The 24,551-nt window shown below is 45.5% G+C and overlaps 2 protein-coding genes and 3 non-coding genes across 6 annotated transcripts; all 5 read right to left on the bottom strand.

Annotated features, from left to right (window-relative positions):
- Positions 1–1,905: 1,905 nt before the first annotated feature.
- On the bottom strand, positions 1,906–7,186 carry C1H18orf32 (chromosome 1 C18orf32 homolog). 2 transcript variants are annotated; one of them, XM_041772208.1, is made up of 3 exons: positions 7,050–7,186; positions 3,396–3,583; positions 1,906–2,596 (listed from the first exon to the last, which is right to left on the bottom strand). In XM_041772208.1, the coding sequence occupies exons 2-3, from the start codon at positions 3,558–3,560 to the stop codon at positions 2,531–2,533; spliced, it is 231 nt and encodes a 76-aa protein (XP_041628142.1). In that variant the 5' UTR covers positions 3,561–3,583; positions 7,050–7,186; the 3' UTR covers positions 1,906–2,530. The 2 variants fall into 2 exon arrangements, with proteins under 2 accessions (XP_041628142.1, XP_041628134.1); XM_041772200.1 differs by lacking the exon at positions 7,050–7,186 and adding an exon at positions 6,564–6,846.
- An 855-nt stretch (positions 7,187–8,041) lies between these two features.
- Positions 8,042–11,955, bottom strand: LOC121500464 (60S ribosomal protein L17). The gene is made up of 7 exons (XM_041772192.1): positions 11,889–11,955; positions 11,288–11,340; positions 11,153–11,193; positions 10,317–10,451; positions 10,008–10,106; positions 8,947–9,138; positions 8,042–8,197 (listed from the first exon to the last, which is right to left on the bottom strand). The coding sequence occupies exons 2-7, from the start codon at positions 11,325–11,327 to the stop codon at positions 8,150–8,152; spliced, it is 555 nt and encodes a 184-aa protein (XP_041628126.1). The 5' UTR covers positions 11,328–11,340; positions 11,889–11,955; the 3' UTR covers positions 8,042–8,149.
- LOC121475232 lies at positions 10,178–10,243 on the bottom strand. Its single transcript, XR_005983681.1, has one exon. It is a non-coding gene; the product is annotated as a small nucleolar RNA SNORD58 (small nucleolar RNA).
- Positions 11,013–11,078, bottom strand: LOC121475246. Its single transcript, XR_005983686.1, has one exon. It is a non-coding gene; the product is annotated as a small nucleolar RNA SNORD58 (small nucleolar RNA).
- Positions 11,425–11,490, bottom strand: LOC121475235. The gene has a single exon (XR_005983683.1). It is a non-coding gene; the product is annotated as a small nucleolar RNA SNORD58 (small nucleolar RNA).
- Positions 11,956–24,551: the final 12,596 nt, after the last annotated feature.

Raw genomic sequence — 24,551 nt, forward strand, 5'->3', positions numbered from 1 at the left:
TTAAAATGATGTATTTAGAGGCACCTGCATGGTCCAGCTGTCTTTGGCTCAGGTGGTGGTCCTGGGGTCCTAGGATCAAGTCCCACATCAGGCTCCCTGCACGGAGCCTGCTTCTCCCTCTGCCTGTCTCTGCCTCTCTCATGAATAAATAAAATCTTAAAAAAAATGTATTTAATAAAAACAAGAAAGTTGCTAGAGGGGTGCCTGGGGGGCTCAGTCAAGTGTCGGATTCTTGATTTCAGCTCAGGTCTTAAACCTCAGGGTCGCAAGCTCACACCCAGTGTGGAGCCTACTAAAAAGAAAAGCTGGGGCAGACCCGGTGGCTCAGCAGTTTAGCGCCACCTTCAGTCCAGGACATGATCCTGGAGTCCCGGGATCAAGTCCCACGTCGGGCTCCCTGTATGCAGCCTGCTTCTCCCTCTGCCTCTTTCATGAATAAATAAATAGAATCTTTAAAAAAAAAGCTACACAAAAACCAACAGTGGTTACACCTGTGGAGCTGGAATAAGGGCAGAACATCAACTGTTCATTTAACTTGCTCTTGCATTTTTACTATAAACAGCTTTTTTTAAAAAAAAGAATTTAATCTCTACACCCGGGCTCAACGTGGGGCTTGAACCCATAACCTGGAGATCAAGAATTGCAAGCTCCACTGAGCCAGCCAAGTGCCTCAACATCTGCAATTTTTATAATATAGCTTTTATACCTTAAAAAAATAAACAAAACCTAATCAGGGGCTGTCCTGTGCAAAAAAAAAAAAAAAAAAAAAAAAAAAAAACCTACCACCCCATCAACTAGGTATAGTCGCTAAAGGGGATTTACCTTATTCTTCAGGTAGATTGGAGCAGAAAAACTGAAAGCTACTGATTTTTTTTTTTTTTTAAGATTTTATTTATTTATTCACAAGAGACACAGAGAGAGAGAGAGGCAGAGACACAGGCATAGGGAGAAGCAGGCCCCATGCAGGGAGCCCAATGTAGGACTCGATCCTGGGACTCCAGGATCACGCCCTGGTCTGAAGGCAGGTGCTAAACTGCTGAGCCACCCAGGGATCCCCCGAAAGCTACTGATTTGTAAATGAAATCCAGGGTGAATGAATGATTTGACCATACATAAAGCTTACCAGAGCCTCAGTTAGAACCGAGGACTTCAAGGGCAGGAGTCCCTTCTAACCCCATAAGGAATAAATACATTCCTTATTCCATGTAAAGATAAGGCTCATCATCTTTGAATATTTATATATCCCTCCACTAATGTAAGAGGCCTAGGGATGAAAGACCATGTCAAGACCCAAAGTAGCAAAGAACTCCCCAGTCCTGTGTTAGAAACCAATAATTCTGGAGTGTCTTATTATGCAACAACACTGGATACGATCTGCTCCTTATTTTTATTTTTTAAAGATTTTATCTATTTATTCATGAGACAGAGAGGTAGAGACACAGGCAGAGGGAGAAGCAGGCTCCACGCAGGGAGCCCAATGTGGGACTCGATCCTGGGACTCTAGGATCACGCCCTGGGCTGAAGGCGGTGCTAAACCGCTGAGCCACTCTAGCTGCCCCAATCTATTCTTTAAAAAAAGAAAAAAAGATTGTTGCTTCACAACTATCCAGATGTTATTACACTGTAATTCTGCTTTCTGATGTGGCAAAAACTATCCATTTAAAATATTTAAACTGTGGGGATCCCTGGGTGGTGCAGAGGTTTGGCGCCTGCCTTTGGCCCAGGGCGCGATCCTGGAGACCCAGGATCGAATCCCACGTCGGGCTCCTGGTGCATGGAGCCTGCTTCTCCCTCTGCCTGTGTCTCTGCCTCTTTCTCTATCTCTCTGTGACTATCATAAATAAATAAAAATTAAAAAAATTTTTTTAAATAAAATATTTAAACTGTGAAAGAAAAAAGAACAAGTAAACTGAATATTTAATTTAATTTGTAAGAACAGAAGGAATGCAACAAAGATTAGGATTTTATAATATACATTAGGTATATTCTGTAAAAAATTCAAAGGCGTTTCCCTGATCTCCCTGTCATGTCTACCCACCTCAGAGCAGTAAGAGTAATTACTACGCGCCTAAGCAGGCTGCTCCGTTGTGTTGGACAAGAATTATATCTTCATATTTCGAGTCCTCATCATATCCCCAAACTCCCTTTCCTTTCACAGCACGGTCTCATTCCACAGTTTCACAGTAACATCACACTCTGCTCAAATTCACGGAGCCTGAACAAGAGCTAGAGGCCCAAGGACCTTCTAGTACGGATTTAGTAGCAGTGTCTACTGGCATAAACCTTCTATTTATTCATAACTGCAGTAACAGAAATGAAAGCTACTTTAATGAAACAGGAACTCAGAATGAGATCATTAAATAGAACACATTTTAAATATAATTATGTATTTCCTGATTAATATCAGGTAAGTATCTAAGCTATCTCGATTTCTGGTCTCAGAGAAAAAAGGTAAGAGACAATTACAAGCAAGGTGCTTCATATTATCAGGTCCATTTTTAAAACAATGAAATCCTTTGGAACAATCACTTTAGTCTTTCTTTTTATCGGAGATTTCCGTTGATCCTTTCGTTGGTAATCCATTTATGTCTGTACCCTAAAATGAAAAAAAAACCTATTTTTAGATATTATTACAACTCATTATAAGAAATGTCTTTAAAAAACAGACAAATTTCAGAATGAAAGAACTCTGCTTCTAGAAATGAACACAGTGGCTAAATTAATACAGAACACAGGTGAAGTTGAACTTAATAAGAACCAATGCTAAAAACAGAGCTGTCCAAATATTCATTTAAAAAAATAACTTCATTTCGTTTTGTTTTTTTTTTAAATCTCTATGATCCTTCCGACTAACTCTCTTACCAAAGGTATCAACGAAACAGGCATATTTTAGCATCATCTCTTCTTATCCATTAGCTATTTACTATTATTCTTACCAGCCAAGAGACACTGGTTATTATCTTGACTGTAAGACAAGGAACAAACACACTAATCAGAAGTCTAGTTTAAAACCTTAGTTTAAACCAAATGTTAATTACTTAGAAAACATCCTCATCCCCTTATTTTAAAAAAAGAAATTAAGCCTTAGTGCCTGGGTAGCTCAGTCCAACTCTTGATTTCAATTTGGGCCATGGTCTCGGGACCGTAGGATAGAGCCCCACAAGGGGCTCAGTGCTGAGCATGGAGCCTGCTTAGGATTCTCTCTTCCCCTCTGCCCCCACTCGCTGCTTGCGCTCTCTTTCTCTCTAAATAAAATCTTTAAAAAGAAAGAAATTAAGACACATTAGTGAAGCTTCTGGTTCTAAGACTTTGCCTTTTTAACGCCAAGTATTTCACCCTGACTGTAAGTACCACCCTCTAACCTACCCTTATTCAAGGTATTTTAATGTTCTTACCTTACAGTCTACTTTGCCTTTGTTTTTATCATTTGTTTCTCGAAGAGCTTTTCTAGGCCACATACGGCTAACAAAGGGGGAAATCAGAGGGTATATGTATGGCTCCAGGAATTTTTTGTAGACCCAGAGCAGAATTGGAATGACGATGCAAGGAATGCACACCATCCTCCCAGGCTGGAGTTCCTGAACTGCAGACATGCGTGAAAAAACAAATGAGTTCATCATGGATTAATGACTGAAGGAATTTATCTAGATTAAGATATTTGAAAGGACTACTTCTGCATTAAAGGGAAAACCTAAATCATTCATTAGCTGAAAGCACGAGTCTATTAAAGTGCTGCTTTCTATAAAGGAATAAGACATGGTAGACATGGAAATAAGTGAGGTGCCTGCCTCCAAACCCCTCCAATCACTGCTTCCCAACCATAAATTTAAGGATAAAGGAAAAGACACTAGCTTTTGCTGGGTACTAGGCAGTTAGGCCCTTTGCATTATCAATTCATGTAATCCTCAAAACCTCCAGCCCACTCATCTTCAGAGACTGACAGCATTGATTGGCTAAACCTCCAAGGCTAAGGGTCCATCTTGTAATAAGGAATTCACTAAGGTATCACTTTGGAAGACCTACAGGCTACAAACCAGCTGGACTTTCCCCCCAAAACTCCTTTGATATACTTTTCTCCTTTTTAATAGCAATCAAGAAGGGGGGGCATCTGGGGGGCTCAGTGGGTCAAATGTCTGCCTTTGGCTCAGGTCATGATCTCAAGGTCCTGGGATGGAGCTCCACGTCAGGCTCTATGCTCAGTGGGGAGCCTGCTTCTCCCTCTCCCTCTGCCTGCAGCTCCCCCTGCTTGTGCTCTGTCAAATAAAATCTTTTCAAAAAATAGCAGTTAAGGTAAACTGAGTAATAAAAACATTTTACTTGGTATTACTGTTATGAGTACCATTGTCCATTTCAAGAAATTCACACCCTTTGGGGAGCTCAGTCGGTGAAGAGTCCAACTCTTGGTTTCAGTTTGTGGGATCAAGCTCCTGGGATCACGCTCCGAGTTGTGTGTGTGTGTGTGTGGGGGGGTGTCAGTGGTCAGCGGGGAGTCTGCTTGAGATTCTCTCTGGCCCTCCTGCATGCACGTATGTGGCATGCTAAAGTTAACACCTCTTCCTTGATGATTTTGAATTATCTTGGAATTTCCCCAAGTCAGCAATTTCTTGAAAAAGAACCAATACTACTTCCCTACTATTGAACCAAAGACCTCTTAAATTTACAAGAATTTTTAATCCCTTAGAGTAGACCTGGAAAAAAAAAAAAAAAGAGTAGACCTGAAAAACTAAGATGTTTCAGAATAGTGTCTGAAGCTAGTAATTCAAGATGTTAAAATTTCTTATTTTCAAAATATTGTAAATTAAGTAGTACTTGCTGGCAAAGGAATTAGCACTGACTACATTAAGGCAATTTAAAATTATCCACAGGGATCCCTGGGTGGCGCAGCGGTTTGGCGCCTGCCTTTGGCCCAGGGCGCGATCCTGGAGACCCGGGATCGAATCCCACGTCAGGCTCCCGGTGCATGGAGCCTGCTTCTCCCTCTGCCTGTGTCTCTGCCTCTCTCTCTCTCTCTCTGTGACTATCATAAATAAATAAAAAATTTAAAAAAAAAAAAAAATTAAAATTATCCACAGGGGCGCCTGGGTGGCTCAGTCAGTTAAGTGTCTGCCTTCGGCTCAGGTCATGATCCCAGGGTTCTGGGACTGAAGCCCCATGTCCGGCTCCCTGCTCAGCAGGCAGCCTGTTTCTCCCTTTCCCTCTGCCTGCTTGTGTGCTCTCTCCCTCTCCCTCTGTCAAATAAATAATAAAATCTTTTTTTTTTTAATTTTTATTTATTTATGATAGTCACAGAGAGAGAGAGAGGCAGAGACACAGGCAGAGGGAGAAGCAGGCTCCATGCACCGGGAGCCCGACGTGGGACTCGATCCCAGGTCTCCAGGATCGTGCCCTGGGCCAAAGGCAGGCGCCAAACCGCTGTGCCACCCAGGGATCCCTAATAAAATCTTTAAAAAAATAAATTATTCACAATACAGGTGAGCAGCGTATGGTAATCCGTTCTGAATGTAGGTTTGAAATGAATCACAAGGGCTATAAACAAGTAAGCATATGAATGTACATTAAGGAACGATCAACTATTTTATAAAGGATTCATAACCGGATTCTTTAAAAACAGTCCCCAGGTCAAACTAAAGTAACAATTTAAGAATTTACCAACATGTTTTGTTCCAAATTTTTAAAGGACATATTTTCTGACTAAAGTCAAACTGAGTAGTGAGTCTTTTTCAGCAATTTTCAAGGAATCATTATTTCTGACCACAGACATTTATAATTTGATCTGAAGAGACTCAAGAGGCCATCTGGTTTAGGTCTGCCGCGCTTACAGGCACCAGAGTCTTTGGATCAGAGCAGACTGGCTGGCAGCTGCCGATTTTGAGACCTGCTTTTACCACCTGGAGATGGTGTTCTCAGGAAGTTATTTAAGGAGTCTGTGCCTTGATGCCCTCCTGAGGAAAATGAAGACAACAGCCTATCTCACAGGGTCGTAGATGTGGATTAGATGTTAATAACAAATGCAAGCTCAGAAAAGCACGTGCATGTATGAAGTTCTATGTAAGTGTTACCACACCAACAAAAACTGATCCTAAAGTGCCACCTGTCCAAAGTTCACACAGAGCTCAACAGTAATTAGAGGTGGCACCCAGAGTGCCCAATTCTGGGTTCCTAGCTCAATGCTCCTGGCTTTTCCCCCAACAGAAATACAGTGATTACGTTATTCCCCCCACCCGTCGTGGAAACCAAGTTAAACCCTTGGACACAACCGATCGTGTTCCCGGGACTAGGTCAAGTTAACAGCTGGCAGTCCATCACAGATTCACGTTCACCTACGTCTAATCACTGGGTTTTAAGTGAATTCTCAGGAACAAGTGCTACCAATCACTTATGTCATGAGCAGGGCTTTTATAAGCCTTGTTAGCTCTCTTCATAGCGAAGCCACTGTGCGCCATCTCCTTAATCGTTACGCGGCTCTTCGGGGTGAGATTTTACTTCGTACCTGTGCAAACTGTAGAAAGGGCTAGAAGGTGGCTATGAGAACCTGATAAAATGAGTATTTTATTTACTCTCACCAAGCTAATTCTCAGATAGACAGTACAACCAAGCGAGCAACAATGGATGTGAAGTGCGGGAGGAGAGGAATTTTCTTTCCTGCGGCTTAGTCCAAGATCACGGCGAATACGGGGCGAATACAGCGAAAGGCTGAGGCTGCCTTAGGAACCAGGCAGGTAGCACGGGGAACGCCGCTCCCTCAGGGGGCCGGCGAGGGACCTCGCCTCACCGGGCAGGCCGGGCCGGAGTCCGCGGCCGGCGGGAGCGACGGGGAGCCGACGGCACAGGCCGCGGAGAACCAGCACAAAGGGAGAGGCGGGCGGGCGGGCGGGCGCGGGGAGCCGGGGAGCGCAGGCGGGCCGCCGGGGCAGGCCAACCGCGAGCGGCTCGGCTCGCTCGGCGCCGCCCGGCCCGGAAGCTGCTAAGCGGCCCCGCGGAGGCCGGGCCCCCGCCCACCGCCGCCCGAGCCCCCGGCCGCCAGCCAGGGCTCGCCAGGCCCCACTCACCCGCGACCACCGGGTCCAAGTGGCAACGTCTGCACTTTCGGAGGAGGGACGTGCTGCCGCCAAGCCAATGGGCACGGCAAGAGATGCTGACAAAGGCGCGCTTGCGTCACCGGGGACGCACGGGACGTAACGGTGACGCCCAGGCGGAGGCGCGGGCTGGCTTCCGGCGCAGCCGCCGTGAGCTCAGAGCCTGCGGCCGGCGAGGCCGAGAGCTTGGCTGTCCTGCGCGAAGTGGAACCCGGGACGAGGGATGAACAGCGCCGGTGCGGGGGGCCCGGCCACCGTAGGGGCCACTCCACGTGCCCGAGGCCGCTGTGCTCAGCTGCTCACTCTGCTGGTTGGAAGTTCAAGGGCAGGGAATTGTTTGAAGCGCTTGTCCACCCCGGACGGCTGAGGCGGAGCGCACTGCTGGGTTTGGCAGCGGCGGTTTTACTCCCAGTTCTGCTTAGTATGGACCCAAGAGGAACGAGAACACGCAGGACGGACCTGCCCGCAAGATACCGCGCAGTTAAAAAGCCAGTGACACAGGGCCACATTGTGACCTGGCTTGCATGTAATCGCCAGTAAAAGCAAACTATGTGAACCTCCCTAAGGGTTGCTCGGGGCTGTATAGGGTTTGGTAAGGAGTGACCTCAAACTACTGCCAGGGTTCCTCTGGGATAACGAAAATGCACAAAAATGTATCAGGCGACATGCATAATCAAATAGAAGCTATTGATTTAATTGTAGTTGGGTATATCATACAATGCTAAATCTCAACGTGGTTGGAAAAAAATTAAGAAATATCCCCATACTCAAATTCCATTTTATGCGAAGAAAAAAACCTAAAAACATGTTTAGGAACCAAGATTAATGGCACGGGACAATTTTATTCATAAGAACTCATTTGATCCATGAGACACAGACACAGGTAGAGAGAAAAGCGGGCTCCCTGTGAGAAGCCTAATGGAGGACTCGATCCCAAGACTCCCAGGATCACACCCTGAGCCAAAGGCAGATAGATGCTGAGCCACGGAGCCACCCACGTACCCCAAAGTATGTTTAATAATAAGACAACCATCACTGTTTTTATTTTTATTTGCATTTATTCTATGCAGAATTTACTCCCGGGCCATAAGTTTTTGTTTCTTCAGTTTCTTCTGGGATATCTGGGGGTGGAGGAGGGAATAAAAGGTCAGCTGTTAGTAAGTATCCTAGAGAAACTAGCAAACTAGCACCATATCTTAAAAAACAAAACAAAACAAAACAAAAATAAACAAAAAACAAAACTGAGAACGCACAAGCAGGGTAGAGGGAGAAAGACTCCCCACTGAACAGAGCCTGATGTGGGGCTTGATCCCAAGACCCTGGAATCATGACCTGAACCAAAACAAAAGCTTAACAGATGGAGCCAATCAGGGGCCCTAAACTCCCAGATCTCAGCACAGTAGGTTATAGCTCAGAAAAAAGAATGGCAAACTTCAAGTGTCTGACTCTCAGTTTCAGCTCATGTCATGAACTCAGGGTCAGGAGGATTGAACCTGGAGGAGGGCTGAGCTCAGCTTGAGATTTTCTCCCTCTGTTCATCTCGCTCTCTAAAATCTTTATATAGGGGGGTGGGGAGATATATTTAAGCAATAAAATCAACAGAAGTTCATTAGGCATGAAGGGAGGGGGTCTAGACTCACTCCAAGATTCCCAGCTTGAAGAGCTGAGTAAGATCATCTACTGAAAACAAGCTATTAATTTGGAGGGGGGAAGAAGGGAAGGGCCCATTTTTCACACATGTTGCATTTCAAGTGGCTATGGACATGTGGGTAGGGCCATCAGCAGATAATTATACAGTTCTGATATAATGAAAATACAAAAAAGCCAGTATCATACACAAATAAAACTGACCAACAACTAAGTAATCTACCTTTTTCTTCTGTGCAACCTCCTCTTCTGGTTTAGGAACAATCTGCTCTTTTTCAGTAAGAATCATCTCAATGTGGCAGGGAGAGCTCATGTATGGATTAATCCGGCCATGAGCCCTGTAGGTTCTCCGTCGCATCTTGGGGGCTTTATTCACCTGGATGTGCTCAATGACCAGAGAATCTACATCTAAACCCTGGGAAGAGGGAGAATGAAATCAAATCAGCATCTTTATCTCAACTCCAGAAACCCGATCACTGCGGAAGTCTAGTCCCCACCTTTACAAGGCAATCCCTAAGACTTTAAAACTAGCCTATCCGTTTAGTCATTTGCTTCCACCTTTATTCTAAGCATCCTTTCTTAAATCTAAGGAACCATCAAAACCCAATGCTGTAGGCAGTTTGTAAGTGGACTAACAGTCATTAAGGGGAGTGGATGTGATAGTGTCAATTTCTAAGCCTTGCTGAAAAACAGGATTTTGGCAGCACACCTTAACAGCTAGAAGGGTTACAGCAAGACCTATTTTAACTCCAGCTCTGGTCTAGATTCCCAAATGCAAAGGGTAATGGATAATGCACAAGATAGATACACCCCACTTTGTTGACTGCATTCATTGTTTTAAAATCTGAAATTTAATGCCTCTGCGTTATGAACATCGGCAACGAACCACATTAACCACCAAGGCAATCACTGTTACCTTTACTTGCTCTTTGTAATCCTATGATTCTAAAATACTTGTCAATATTTTGTAAAGTTCACAAGTCATACAACCAAAGGGGGTCTATGGTACCAGAAAAGTTATAGACCCTTGAATAAAAATGTTTCTTTTGCTTGCACCGGGGTTATAATGGAAAACAGACGTGAAGACCATGCTTTTGAAGACCTTCACAGGCAAAATTTTGGTCTTCTGGAAATTGGAGGTAGAGATTCATTAAAAAAAAAAAAAAAAAAAAAAAAAAGGGAAATTTAATTACTGAGAAAGAAAAAGACATAAATCTGTATAACAACAACAATTGAACAATCATCCAAATTGTGTACATATCAAGATGTTAATGGTTTGGGTACCTTAAGTTCGGCATTACTCTCCGCATTTTTAAGCATGTGCAGTAAAAATTCAGCACTCTTCTTGGGCCACCGACCTTGTGTCCAGCCCCACTGTTTGGCCTGAAAGAAATTCAAGAGGCAATCAGTTATTTTCCCCAATTTAAATCAGTGTTACAAGCAAGACTATCAAGGTTGCTCAGAACAGAGTTTCTTTTCATGGTTAATCCAAAGGTGTCCTAAGATGGTCATCACAGCAACCAGAAAGCACCTGATTAAAGGTGGGTTCTTACCCCACCTAAAGACTTCAGATTAGTAACTATGAACTCTCACCTGCGCACACCTACCAACTCCACCATTGTAGCGACGGAATGGCACACACTGCTTCTGCAAAGTGACATCTTTCAGATACTTGGTGGCTTTTCGAATATGCATACCCTTGATGGCCTGGGCAGTTTCACGTGTGTTCTAAGTATAAACAGTAAAAATTGTGAGTTAACCATGCTCAAGGATAACAATTCTTCAGGCAAGCGTTCAATTCTCTGCTTCTCCAAATGTCAACACATAAAGGTTTCCCATTCTTGAAGGGTGAGGTAAAATCAGAGAAAAAGAAAATCTGATTAAAAGCCATAGAGGATTGGTTTGAAGTTAGGGAAAAATAAATCCCAAACCTCTATTAACGGTATTATGGTTTTTAAAAAAGGATTTTATTTATTCATGAGAGACACACGGAGAGGCAGAGACACAGGCAGAGGGAGAAGCAGGTTCCCTGCGAGGATCCCGATGTGGGATTCATCCTAAGACCCCGGGGGGTCACGCCCTGGGCCGAAGGCAGTCGGCCAACCACCGTGCCACCCAGGTGTCCCTGACTGCATAGTTTTAATCCCAGGATCTTGTAATTCTGTGTCCCTCTGTCTTATCTCTGTGCTCGTTTCTCAGGCAGTTCTCTTGTAGTTTTACCCAATTCCATAATCCTTAATTAACGTGCTTGTTATAGGACTCATGATTTTAACCACTGTCTCAAAGGTGACCGCTCAGAACAGTTTCATTTTCATAGTAAAATCCAAAGGTGTCCTAAGAGACGCATCACCGCAGCCACCTTTTCAAAGCAGCAGCAAATCCTCGCGGGAACACGTGCACAACTCTTAGAACATTAAAGATTCCCATACCTTAAAGTGAACACGAAGATTCGAACCTCTCGACTTGCATGCTAAAAAAAACCCAGTAAGTCTTGGTTAGTTCTGGGTGCCTCGCTGTTCCTCTCACCCACCTCCCCCCAGATAAGGAACTCGTGGTTCACTTACATTTTGTAGGGTTTTCTGGGTCCAGCGAGTAGCGAACCATCTCCGGAGGTCACCTGGGGAGGGAGCAGGAAGGGATGCCGTCAACCCTGTGTTCACGGTCGCCGATGCAGTTACGTGCACATCGACCAGGGCCGACAGCCGCTCAGGTGATAGCTGTTTTCACGGTTAATCCAAAGGTGTCCTAAGAAATGCCATCATCGCGGCTGTGCTTTCCTCCTGGCGCCCCCCGGACTGCGGCGGGGCTGACAGCGTGGGGACAGGGGCCTCTCTGCAGCGCCCCCGACCCCCTCCGAAGGGGGGGGCCTCGGCGCAGCAGGGCGCCCCCCAGGGAAGATGCGCCCGTCTTCCCGCTACTTCTGGGCCCGGTACTCGGAAACGGCCCTGACCACAGGCCGCCGGGACCCCGCCACCCCCATTCTCGCCCATCGCGGCCTTCTGCTCCGACACGTCCCTCCGCCAAGAGGGACATCCCCTTCGGCCGGGAATCAGTAGCCGCAGGAGCCTTCCTCCCGGGGGCCTGGACATCGAGGCCGCCGGAGTCAGGACGGCGACGATGGCGGGGGATTCAGCAGCCGGGCACGCACGGTCCACCGACACTCACCTCAGGGCGCTCGGGGGAAGAGGAAGAGCGGTGGCTCCCGGGAGAATTCATGAGAACTCGGCCTCTCGCGAGATGTCCTCCCGAAAGAACGTGATTTGACGGGAGGCGGGGCGCTGCGAGAAACGGAGTGTGGAATAGGTTTTAGAGGGTGTGTGGGCGCAGTACTCCTTTAAAAAAAAAAAACTAAAAAAAACGTGGGAGTCTGGGTGGCTCCGCGGTTTAGCGCCGCCCCCGGCCCAGGGTGTGATCTTGGAGATCCGGGAACAAGTAAGTAACTTGTGTTCATGTCTCTCATGAATAAATAAGTAAAATCTTAAAAAAAAATAAAAAAAATCTCAATATTCTCCTTTTTTCGTATCCAGAAACGCAATTATGGATTTGAAGTACCAATTAAAAGCAGGGTCACAGCTCCTGGGCGGGACGACGTGTTACGTCGAGGTGCAGACGGGGCGTTTCCTCCCGACGTTTAGGTTGCGCCGTGTGGTCACGTGCCCGGAACGCGGGCGGCAGACGGACGGCCGGGAGGACGCGGAGGTGGGGTGTGGTTGTGGCCCTCAGGGAAGCCTCGGGAGGGGCGGCCGCCGCGGCAGGGCTAGGCCAGTGGCCGGAGGCTGACAGTCCTAGGTCTTCCCTCCCTCGCAGCCCCTGGCGGTGTCCCTAGGCGCTTGGCTTTGGGTCTTCACTCCCGGGCGCCACCGCTCCAGGCAAATTCAGACTAAGTGGAAGAACCCTGGACGACGTTCTAAGCGTTCTTGGCTCCTTTTTTTTTTTTTTTTTTTTTTAAGATTTTATGTATTTATTCACGACACAGAGAGAGAGGCAGAGGCCCAGGCAGAGGGAGAGGGAGAAGCAGGCTCCGCGCGGGGATCCCAACGCGGGACTCCTCCCCCTCCCGGGACCCCGGGGTCACGCCCTGGGCAGAGGCAGCCGCTCCGCCGCTGAGCCCCGTGCGGCCGCCGTGTGGGCTCCCGTCCGGCTGCGCTGTCGTCCGCTCCGCTCGCCCTGCAGCCGGGGGTCCGCGGCCCGCCCCGGGGATTCCCACCCCCCCACGGCTGCCGCGTCAGCCAGAGGCACCCAGTGAAGGCAGGCCCCCCGCATCTCCCAGCTTGAGCTAGCTCCGGACATCAAACCAGCCCTAGTTTTAGTTCCTGCATTTGGGTTGAGTTGATTTTTGCAACTCCGTTTTATTTGACGTGAGGGTGAAATATTTGATCCTTCTGCATATGGATATCCAGTTTTTCTGGCACCATTTGTTGAAAACACAGTCTTTTCTTTATTCAGTTGCTGTGGCATTTTTATTAAAAGTCACTTGGCCAGAAAGGAGAGGATTTATTGCTGGACTTTCAATTCTGTCTTAGTGATCTATTCGATTATCTTTGCGTCACTATATCTCACTGTCATGTAACTTTACAGTGAAACTTGAAATCAGCTGGCGTATGTTTTCCAACTTTGTTCTTTTTTGAAATTGTTTTGGCTCTTCTGGGTCCTCTATATTTCCATATAAACTTTAGGACCAGCTTATTAATTTCTACAAAAATGCTGCTGGGATTTTGATAGGGTTTGCATTGAATCTACAGGTCAATTTGAAGAGAATTGCCATTTGAAGAATAGTAAGCCTTATATCTGTGTACCAAAAAAAAAAAAAAAGTCTATTTAAATCTTTTATTAATTCTCTTACCAATGGTTTGTAGTTTTCAGGGACCAAATTTTGTTCTTCAGGGCTTTTTTTTTAATGGTGTTTTGAGCAAGATTATTTTTTTAAGATTTATGTATTTATTTGAGGCAGAGAGCATGCAGGCAAGAGGGGGAGGAGAGATGGGCAGAGGGAGAGAAGCACAGTCCCTGCTGAGCATGGAGCCTGCTTGGGGGATGGGGAAGAGGGGGCTCCATCTCTTGACCCTGAGATCATGACCTGAACCAAAACCAATAGTCAGATGCTTAACCAATTGAGCTACGCAGGTGTCCCAGGTGACATTATTTTTTAATTTCATTTTCGGATTTTTTCATCACTAGTAGGTAGAAATAGAATTGATTTCTACATTTTCAACTTGTTTCCTTCACCTTGCCATCTTCCTGAGGACTCCTTCCTTTCTTGTTCCTTCCTTCCTAGCCCCCCTTTTTATTTGCCTTCTTACAGGAGGCCAGAATGTCCTGCACAATAATAAATAGAAGTAATGAAAATGGGCATCACTCTCTTTTTCCCAGTCCTGTGGAGAAAAATCTCCTTTTACCAGTAAATGTGATGTTAGCAATAGTTTTCTCATAGACCTTTATCAGACTGTGGAAGTATTTTTTATGAGTGGGCGTTGAATTTTGTCATGTGTTTTTTCTGCATCTGTTGAGTTGATCATGTGGTTGTTGTCCTTTATTCTATCAGTGTGGTGTATTATGTTAACTGATTTTTAATTGTTAACTAACCTTGCATTCCTGGGATAAACCCTGCTTGGCCATGGCATACTTTTTTTCCAGTCTTCCACCTTTTTCCAGTCTTACTGAATATTCTGGTCACAGGGATACTGTAGTTTTTGTGATGTCTTTGGCTTTGGTATTCGGGTAACATTGGTTTTATAGAATGAGTCAGGAAATCTTTCCTCATCTGTTTCCTGAAAGAGTGTGTAAATGGTTGGTATTATTTCTTCTTTACACATTTCATAGACTCTACTATATGTGGGATATTTTAAGTTTTTTTTTTAAAGATTTTATTTATTTATGAGAGACACAGAGAGAGAGAGAGGTAGAGACACAGGCAGAGGGAGAAGCAGGTTCCATGCAGGGAGCCCGTTGTGGGACTCGATCCCGGGACTCCAGGATCATGTCCTAGGTGGAAGGCGGCGCTAAACTGCTGAGCCACCCCGGGATCCCCCATAAATTTTTGAGGGAAACAACAATACTTGATATGAATCTGTCATCTTACAAATGACTTGGTAGAGTTAGTTCATAATTTCAACATTAGCTATTTACTACATTCCTTTTGATACCATTACATCTTTGCAAAAGTAGGGTTCCTATGGTTACCGTGATGAAAAGAAAGTAGCATGTAAAAATCATCATGGAACAGGAAATGAGGATGATGGTGTCCAATGTGATCCCAAAGTCTGCAAACTTGTGCAATGCCCAGAAGATACATGTATCTCATCAGTGTTATTTAAGAAATAAATGAATTGTTATTTTAGAATAAAGCAAGTTTAAGAAATACAATCTTTTTTTTTGTTTTATGCATATTATTTTTTCAAATGGCTACTAGCGATATAAATATCTATAAGTTAACAAATATAATACACAATATTATAATAGGATATAAATATTTCTTAACTTGTTGGGAACTAACTTTTTAGGAAATGGAACTGTTGGGTATTTTTTTTTTTTTAATTTTTTTTTTAAATTTTTATTTATTTATGATAGTCACAGAGAGAGAGAGAGAGGCAGAGACATAGGCAGAGGGAGAAGCAGGCTCCATGCACCGGGAGCCTGATGTGGGATTCGATCCCGGGTCTCCAGGATCGCGCCCTGGGCCAAAGACAAGCGCCAAACCGCTGCGCCACCCAGGGATCCCTGTTGGGTATTTCTTTTGTCCTATAAATATTGAAAAGTTAGTGAGATGCCAAGGGTGCTGTGAACCAAGAAAGTTTAGGAGCCTCTGCCCTAAGGCAAGAGTGTGAGTAGAGAAGAATATAGGGTCTACAGTTGAGAACACATGGTAGAGCATTACCAGGTGTCAGAGAAAGGGAACAGACCAGCAAGGAAGGACTCAGAGAGAGTAATGAGGGAAGAGGAAACCAGAGAAGTTTGGTATCACAAGAGGAAACCAGAGAAGTTTGGTATCACAGAGACCATGAGAAGCTTTTTTCAGTGCTGAGGTGTTAAGTAGGATGAAGACAAGAAAGTGACCATTAAGTTCTGTAAAGGGGACGTCAGTGGTGGTCTTCACAAGAGAGCTCTCTATGGAACAGTGTGATGGAAAGCCAGATTGGAGCCAGAGGACACAATAAACAAAAGGGAAGTTATACTGTGAAAGAGAACAGAGAAAAGTGGCAGTAGCTGGAGGGAAATGTAAGAATAAGAGGGTCTTTTGGGATACCTGGGTGGTTCAGCAGTTGAGAGCCTGCCTTGGGCTCAGGGTGTCATGATCCTGGGGTCCTGGGATCTAGTCCCACATTGGGGTCCCTGTGAGGAGCCTGCTTCTCCCTCTGCCTGTGTCTCTGCCTCTCTCTCTGTCTTTCATGAATAAATAAATAAAATCTTTTTTTAAAAAAAAGGGTGTTTTAAAAATATTTTTAAGACATGCATATGGTAGTTAATTGAAAAGAATCAAAAGGTTATATGAGAAAATGAAGTTCTCTTCTGTTATGGACTATAAACTGTGTCCCCCAGAATTTATATGTTGAAGTTCTAACTCTGGGGCCTTCGAATGTGATTTACTAGGGACCTTTAAAGAGGTAATTAAAGTAAAATGAGTTTATATGGATGACCAATCTGATTACGAATCCAATATGAGTAGTGTCCTTGTAAGAAGAGAATAGAATATCCCACACACACACACACAGAGGAGCAGACATCTGCAAAGTCAAGGAGAAAGGCCTCAGAAGAAACCAACCCTGCTGACAACTTGATCTTGGACTTCTGGTCTCAGGAACTATAAGGAAATAAATTTCTGTTCAAGCCTGCCAGTTTGTGGTACTTTGTTATGGAAGACCAGGCACATCGATACATCTTCTCTCTCCAGTTCCATACTCTCCAGTTCCGATACCAGCATCATAACCTTTTAGAAGAATTCTATGAATTACAGTTGCTCCCAGAATAGTATACTGTATACAATCTTCTACATCTTGTTTTTTGTTCATCTTAATGATAAACTTTGGAAAAACTTCCACGTCAGTGTATATAAGGTTATTTAAAAAAAAAAATAGAGTTGGGCAGCCCGGGTGGCTCAGCGATTTAGCGCTGCCTTCAGCCCAAGGCATGATCCTGGAGACCCGGGATCGAGTCCCACATTGGGCTCCCTACATGGAGCCTGCTTCTCCCTCTGCCTGTGTCTCTGCCTCTCTATCTCTCTGTGTCTCTCATGAATAAAAAAATTAAAAAAAAAACTATTAAAAAATTGCACTTGTAGAGTTTAGAAAAAATTATATTCTAAACAGCAATGTATGAGAGTACATGTTGTCTACACCCTCACAACATAGTGGATTGTCAACCCTCCTATCTTTGCCAATCTGATCTGTGGAAAATAGCATTTCATTGAAGTTTCAAAATACATTTTTTTACAAGAGAGGTTGAGAATTTTTTAAAAAGTGTATGAAAAGTCATTAAAAAGCTGTAAAAATAAATAAAAAGTGTTTAAAAGCCATTTGTGTTACTTTTCTGCAAATTGTTCATACTCTTTGTCTTCCTATTATGTTGTTGATCTTTTTCTTCTTCTTTTTTTTTAAATTTTTATTTATGATAGTCACAGAGAGAGAGAGAGGGAGGCAGAGACACAGGCAGAAGGAAAAGCAGGCTCCATGCACCGGGAGCCCGACATGGGACTCGATCCCGGGTCTCCAGGATCACGCCCCGGGCCAAAGGCAGGCACCAAACCGCTGCACCACCCAGGGATCCCGATTTTTTTTCTTAATTTGTGGAAACTCTATGCACTAGGGGATTAACCATTTGTTCAAGAAGAGTTTCCAACATTGGGGGGCAGGATGCACGAGACAGGTATGGCCAGGGCTGATGGGGTGCTAGAGGTGCTAGACCCTATGCCCCACGGCCTTTCCTGAAGGCCCCCCAAGGGCCCAAAGAAGTGAGCTCATCACCCAAAGCAACGAATGCTTGTTGGCTTTTCTCCCGGAGGCCATGGGGACGTCTCAATAGAGCCTCTGCCCTAACCTGGAGGCTCCCGGGGTGCTGCAGAGTAAGTGCCCAAGAGAGTCATGAGGCCACTCAAGCAGGTCCCCCTGTCCCAACAGGTGCAACACGGGGCACCCCAGGCCTGCAGGTGCAGGCAGGCCGGCCTCCCTCAGGGCAGCCACCTCTGCTGATTCTCCACACTTTTCGCCTCCACTCTGCCTCTGCCAAGCAGAGGCTCCTGTGTGGGCTGAGAAGGGGTCAGGGGGCACCTCGGATTTGCGCTCCTGCCTGGGGGAGGGCTTTGTAATGGCAGAAGAAGGTGCTCCATGTTCTAATTCTCAGGCAAAACCCACCCAAGTGGGCTTCCACAGGGCATGAGGAGAAAACCCTATGCATCTCATCGAAGAGGATTGGATTCAAAAGCCGTGCTCAGGGATCCCTGGGTAGCGCAGTGGTTTGGCGCCTGCCTTTGGCACGATCCTGGAGACACGGGATCGAATCCCACGTCGGGCTCCCGGTGCATGGAGCCTGCTTCTCCCTCTGCCTCTCTCTCTCTCTCTCTCTCTCTCTCTCTCTCTCTCTCTCTCTCTGTGACTATCATAAATAAATAAAAATTAAAAAAAGAAAAAAAAAGCCGTGCTCAGGGCAGCCCGGGTGGCTCAGTGGTTTGGTGCAGCCTTCAGCCCAGGGCCTGATCTTCAAGACCCGGGATCGAAACCCACGTTGGGCTCCCTGCATGGAGCCTGCTTCTCCACCTGCCTGTGTCTCTGCCTCTCTCTCTCTGTGTCTCTCACGACTAAATAAATAAAATCTTAAAAAAAAAAAAAAAAAAAAAAAAGCTGCGCTCAGCCCTTAACTCTGGAAGTTCCAAGGGGCCACGATGGGTGTGGCCTTGGTCGTAGCCTGTCCTGTCTTGCCCTGTCTTGCCCTGTCAGTGACAGCGTTAATGCTCAGGAAAAGGTCCGGAAACAAGTAGAGGCCGAATATTGACCTTCTGCCCTCCGATAGGGGTCTTAAGGATTATACCTCAGACAGAGCCAGCAGAATAAACTGTGTGTTCCCCTCTTGTTCTTAGGAACCTGGCATGGCACCCATTCTCCATCTCATGTCTAGACCATTAACCAGCAAAATACAGAGTAGAATAGTTCCCTTCCCTATTTTAAGTTGGTTTGGGATAGGAAGTTATAGAGGCAGAGATGGAAATGGAGTAGTGACTGGAGGCCCCATTTTACCAGGTTACCTATCTTCCCCTTCTGCTACTTGTTTAAAACTTTCAGGATACAATTTCAGCAACAAAAATTTCTCAGCCAAAACCTCTGTTTCCCTTCAGCCCTAACCCCAAAGAAGAAATAAAATTACAGGTGTATAACAACCACAAAAAGAGTTTCAAATATCCATCCATCCCAACCCTGTTTGTAATTTGTGTTTCGACTTTTTGCTTTGCCCAAAATGTTTTATTTCTATGTTTTTAAATTTCTCACTCTTTTTTCATTTATGGTTGTGCATTAGAAAAGGCTTCTTGGGGATCCCTGGGTGGCTCAGCGATTTAGGCCCTGCCTTTAGCCCAGGGTGTGATCCTGGAGTCCTGGGATCAAGTCCAACATCGGGCTCCTGGCAGGAAGCCTGCTTCTCCCTCTGCCTGTGTCTCTGCTTCTCTGTGTCTCTCATTAATAAATAAATAAAATCTTTAAAAAAAAAAAAAGGCTTCTCTACTCTGATAATTTTAAGAAATTCTCTTGTCTGTTGGGGATACTTTACGGCTCTATTTCTCACTTTTGAATCTCATATCCATCTGTGGTAAAGCTTGAAATAGCTTTTTCTCTTCGTTCAATAATCTTTGCTTTCCCTATAGACTGGCAATGCTATCTTTATCATATGTTAATTTAAGGGAAGAGTTTAAAAGCTGGGAGACCTGGAAGAATGGTCGCACAGCTGTGCATCCTCCAATTCCAAGAGAGAAACTGACTCTGCAGAAAAGAAGGTATAATAATTAGAGCCGAGTTCTTGAAAAAGGGTGGATCTGGGGCCCAAGCGACCCGGGGGAGAGGTGGAAGCCCTTTGTCCGATGTAACAGGAGAGGACCTGCAGACTGCAGCCTGGGTGCAGGGAGTGTGGTAGGGTCTGGTGGTAGGAGGGTAATAGGAAGATGGGTGGTTGACGCAGGACAGTGCTTACTCCAAGCCGGGCATGGTTTCAAGCATTTCACGTGGGTTTTGTCACTGAGAAAACGTTAAGGGTCTTCTCAAAGGCCCAGTGGGGCAGGTGTCCTTATAGTTCATGTTCTCTGAAAGCAGTAGAGGGATTTGGGAGATAGGCCGCTTACCGACTCTTCCAGGGAGCATATGCCCCATTTAGTGTGGGTTTCGGAGTCAGAGACTCTGAGGAGTCTAGGATTAGCCTAAGAAGTGGATGATAATAAAATCGGGAGAGATATGGCCCTGGTGGTAAGAGGGCAAGTGAGTAGATCCTCTATGAAGAGAATCTGGCAGTAGAAGGTTGTAGATGTTTTTGCAGCAGTTGGATCTGAAGGCATCACAAAGTGCAAGACTGATTTCTCATAGCAATGAACATAAGAAGGAACGTATTTCCGATAGACCTAAATATGCAACTGCCATAACATGCCCCTTCCTTTTTTCCAGCATTATCTCTAATAGTTCACAGCATGGGGTTAATAGCATGGACGCTGGAGCCAGACTTCCTAGTTTCTTCTTCCTCCTTGTCAGAGGCTGCTGTTCACTAGCTGTCTGACCTGGAGACAGTTATTCAAGTTTCCTGTGTCTCAGTTTCCTTACCTTTATTTTTCCTTATGTGTACAATAGGAATGATGATAATAGACCCTCCCCTGTGGGGTTGTTATGAGGATTAAATAAGTTAATATTTGTGGAGCACTTAGAACAGTGCCTGGTACATAGAAAGTGCTGCATAAGGACTCATCACACACAAAGTTAGTGTGTCAGAGAAGGATTTCTTAGATGAATAGCATGACATTATGGATTCCTTTTTTTAAAAAAAAGGTTTTTCATAGCATTTTTAAGTTATGCTGCAAAGTTATGGATATTTTGGGATGCTTTTTAGTAGTAGTTTTGTACCCCCATATTCTTGGAGGGCATTGTTTCAGGGTATAGGAAATACTTTCTAAGTTATAGCAGTGAACATCACAATGGTCACTAAAGCATGTATGTGCTCACAGTGTTGAGGGAAAGCAGTCACAGAGAAAAGAGCATGATTGTAGGGCACCTGGGTGGCTCAGTTGGTTACGTGGCTACCCCTTTGTTTCAGCTTAGGTCATGATCTTGTGGATCCTGTGGTGGTGGGATCTAGCCCCACATCGGGCTCTGCACTCTGCACAGAGTTGACTTTATATTGTCTCTGCTTCTCCCTCCACCTCACACACACACTCTCTTTCTCTCAAATAAGTAAAAAAAATCTTTAAAAAAAGAGTTTTGATTGTATTTATATCATAAGACTTCATTGATATAAAAGACATAAACTGATATTTTCTTTTTCTTTTTTTTAGAAGATTTTATTTATTTATTTATGAGAGACACACAGAGAGAGGCAGAGACACGGGCAGAGGGAGAAGCAGGCTCCCTTCAGGGATCGTGATGCGGGACTCGATCCCAGGACCCTGGGATCATGCTCTGGGCTGAAGGCAGACTGCAGCTCCCCAGGTGCCCTTCAACTGATCTTTTCTGTAAGAAATCAGTATACTGGTTGCCTCTGGAGGGGGCAGGATGCACCAAAGGAGGAGCAAGGTGGCTTCTGAAGGTGCTGATGAGGTTCTATTTCTTGATCTGGGTGCTGGTTACACAGTTTCTTAGCCTGCATACTAATCCAGTTTATAAAAACTGATAGAATTGTATACATATGATAGGTGTCTTTTTTCATATATTCATGATTTTTCAGTCTTCATTCATATAAACTTTTAATACTTTAAATAACTGTGGGCATTAGTCTTCTATGGCTGCCATAACAAAGTGCTACCGACTGAGTGGCCTAAAACACAGAATGTTAATAATTTCTTTCTTTCTGTTGCTCCTGAATCCATTTGACCAAGAAGCTGCTGTGCATACAGGATGGGCCATGCACTATGTATAGTAGATGCCCCGGAGTGGTCTACTGTTTAAGTAGGAAGATAGCAAGACACGGAAACATTCTGTAAAGGAGTAAACACAATGCAAACCAGGTCATAAAACAACCCAGATTCACGCCCCAAAGGGTTGTGCAGATCTCAAGTGGTGTTGCAGACTGTGTCCTAGGGCACAATGAAAGTTTTAGGGCAGAAGGGACAACATGCCAATACTGGTTGAATTAATATGACAATAAATAGCCTTTAAGGGTTTGGCCCACCATGTACTGGGTCAAACTGGGTTAAATTGGGAGAAGTGTTCTTACTCTTGAAAGCAATATTGCGCTGTATGGTAATTAACTAGAATTTAAATAAAAAATTGAAAAAAAATTTGGAGAAGGGAAAGAGATTGACATTTGTGATAATGAGGATTGTGACCAGATGCTTTTTCCATTTGCTACTTTCTGGAACCTCCTGAATGGATGAGGTGGGTGTCCTAGATTGTTCTTCCCAGAAAGTCGAGTCTGAGGCAGAGATTAAGTCATGCTCATGGATACACTACTATGGAAGGGAGGCAGGGCTGATCAGAGGACAACGTTAGGCTGTGATGTGGTCCCCATGAAAGCTTCAGCCAGCACTCCAATCCCTCCCTGGGGGACCTCTGGAACAGATGTTCCTTCAGAATTGTCTCAAGTTGGGTGGGAGCTGGACCTTCATACTGCCCATGGATCCATCTCTGGATGTGGGCTTCCCCAGGAAGGAGACGTGACCTTGGGTGAGGCGGTTTTCTTCAGCGAATCCTCAGAGAGGACCGCCAGATGGAGAATAAGTCTTTCATCCTTGAAGAGAGACTAGGGAGGCCCATCTCAGTGTTCACCACAGTGAGCAGTATTGTTTCATTTTACAGAAAAGAAAAGCAAGGCTCAACGGGGCATGATGGGGATTCAAACCCGGATCTACCCTCAAAGCCTGTGTTCTTTGTCGCCCTCCTTGCTGCTTGGAGGGCGTTCTGCACAGTCCTGCCTTCCTGACTGCTCTGCAGTGACCTCCAGATTTCCTGGGCACCCTGGGCTCACTGTGGCTATCCTCACTTGCCCCTCCTGCCTCAGGGCGGTCCGCTTCATGACTAGCATGAAGCCGCTTTCTAGCTTTTGCAAGGTTCCCCAGGGCCTGGCCCACACTCCCACCTTCTCTGTCTGCTGGTGCCGGCATTCATCAGGAGGAAACTAAAAAAAGGCAGTTGAGGAGGATTATTTTGGCTCTGAGGTGCCAGGTAGACTGGGAAGACCAGGAACCCCAGACCAGATTGTGGCAGGGCCCCCAGAAAAATGAGCAGATATTCAGACGTGAGGTCATGTGTTTGGCAAAGGTGAAGAAGGGGGAAGTAAAACAGCAAATGCATTTGGGCTCCTCAAACGTGATGGAAACACACTACCCTGACACTCCTACGGCTTCTCCACCGTCATGGTGACTTCTGGAACTTCATTTACTATGTCAATCTCCAGAAGCAGCAGGAAACAACAAACTCTCAGCCTTTCACAGTGGAAGCCATCCTCCCCTCTGACCTGACGAGTCAAGACATCAAGTGGACCCTGCGGGAGTTTGACAGTTTGTCCAAACAATTGTTTTTAGTTGAGGCCATCCATCTCTTGGGGGGAAAAATCTATCCGCTTGGTCATTCCATTGGTCAACATGGATTAGTCTGACCATCTTCTCAGAAAAGAATGTCTTTGGGGGATTTTCACACGCATGAATACTCCATGTTCTGTCGTTTAGCATCATCTTCCATCTCCCTGGCCCTTTGTCTAATACTCCTGGAGTGGGGGGGCTCCTGGGCCCCTAGGGGAGCCGAGGGAGGGGAGTCTTAATCCTTTGGTAGAGATTTACTCTGCTCCTCCCAGTCTAAACCTCCCTACGGTGCCATTTGAGCTTCACTTAGAAATGGGCTTTATTTGTCAAGAAAGGGGAATTCTTTTCATGACAATAAGGAAAATGTAATCTCTCATTCAGGGGGTTGGAGGCCTTTTCCTGGCCTCTCAGGATGGTGGGCTGCTGCTGCCCCCTCCTCCCTGCTGCCTGGTCCGCCTGGTCTATCTCTCCTGTACCTCCCAGAGCTAACATGGGGTGGAGGGGATCACCTCGGGGATACTGGCATCTAGGACCTGGGCATGGAATTCCCAGCACTTCCCTGCTGGATGTCTCAGGGCAAGTTGTTTAGCTTTGCTGAGCTTTGCTCCTTCCTCTGTAAAAAGGAAGATAACAAAGCCAATTGCACTGGGTTGCTAAGAAAATTAGAAGAGAAAGTTAAAAAACATTGTGAATAGCACAAACAAGATATTTGGTTGATGTTGGCTCATTCTGTCTTTCTCCTTACAATTTATTCTTGGACGTCACCTGATCAGAAACTTTTCCCAAAGCAGGGATTTCCTCTATGACATTCTGCAGTAGTTATCTTCTGAGTGTCCTCCAGATCCCTCCTCTGGTGTCTGCACCTGCTCTGTGCCCCGTGAGGCTGAGCCTCCCTACAACCACCCAGGCCTCCCTGTCAGCTCACTTCTGGTTGGCCGTGGCCAATGGTGAGCAGGGGCAGGAGTCTGGATGTGAGGGGGAGAGAAGTCAGGCTATTTCTCCCCAGCTCCCTGCTGCCTTGGCTTGCGGCTCCGGAGAGGCTCCATCCCTCCCAGGCCACATCTCCCTGCCAGGTACCCCTCCTGCCAGGCTCAGATTTCCCTGGGATCTATTACAGTGTCTCCTTTCCTTGTCCCATC

Source organism: Vulpes lagopus, chromosome 1, assembly GCF_018345385.1.
Source record: "Vulpes lagopus strain Blue_001 chromosome 1, ASM1834538v1, whole genome shotgun sequence".
Taxonomy (NCBI): Eukaryota; Metazoa; Chordata; class Mammalia; order Carnivora; family Canidae; genus Vulpes; species Vulpes lagopus.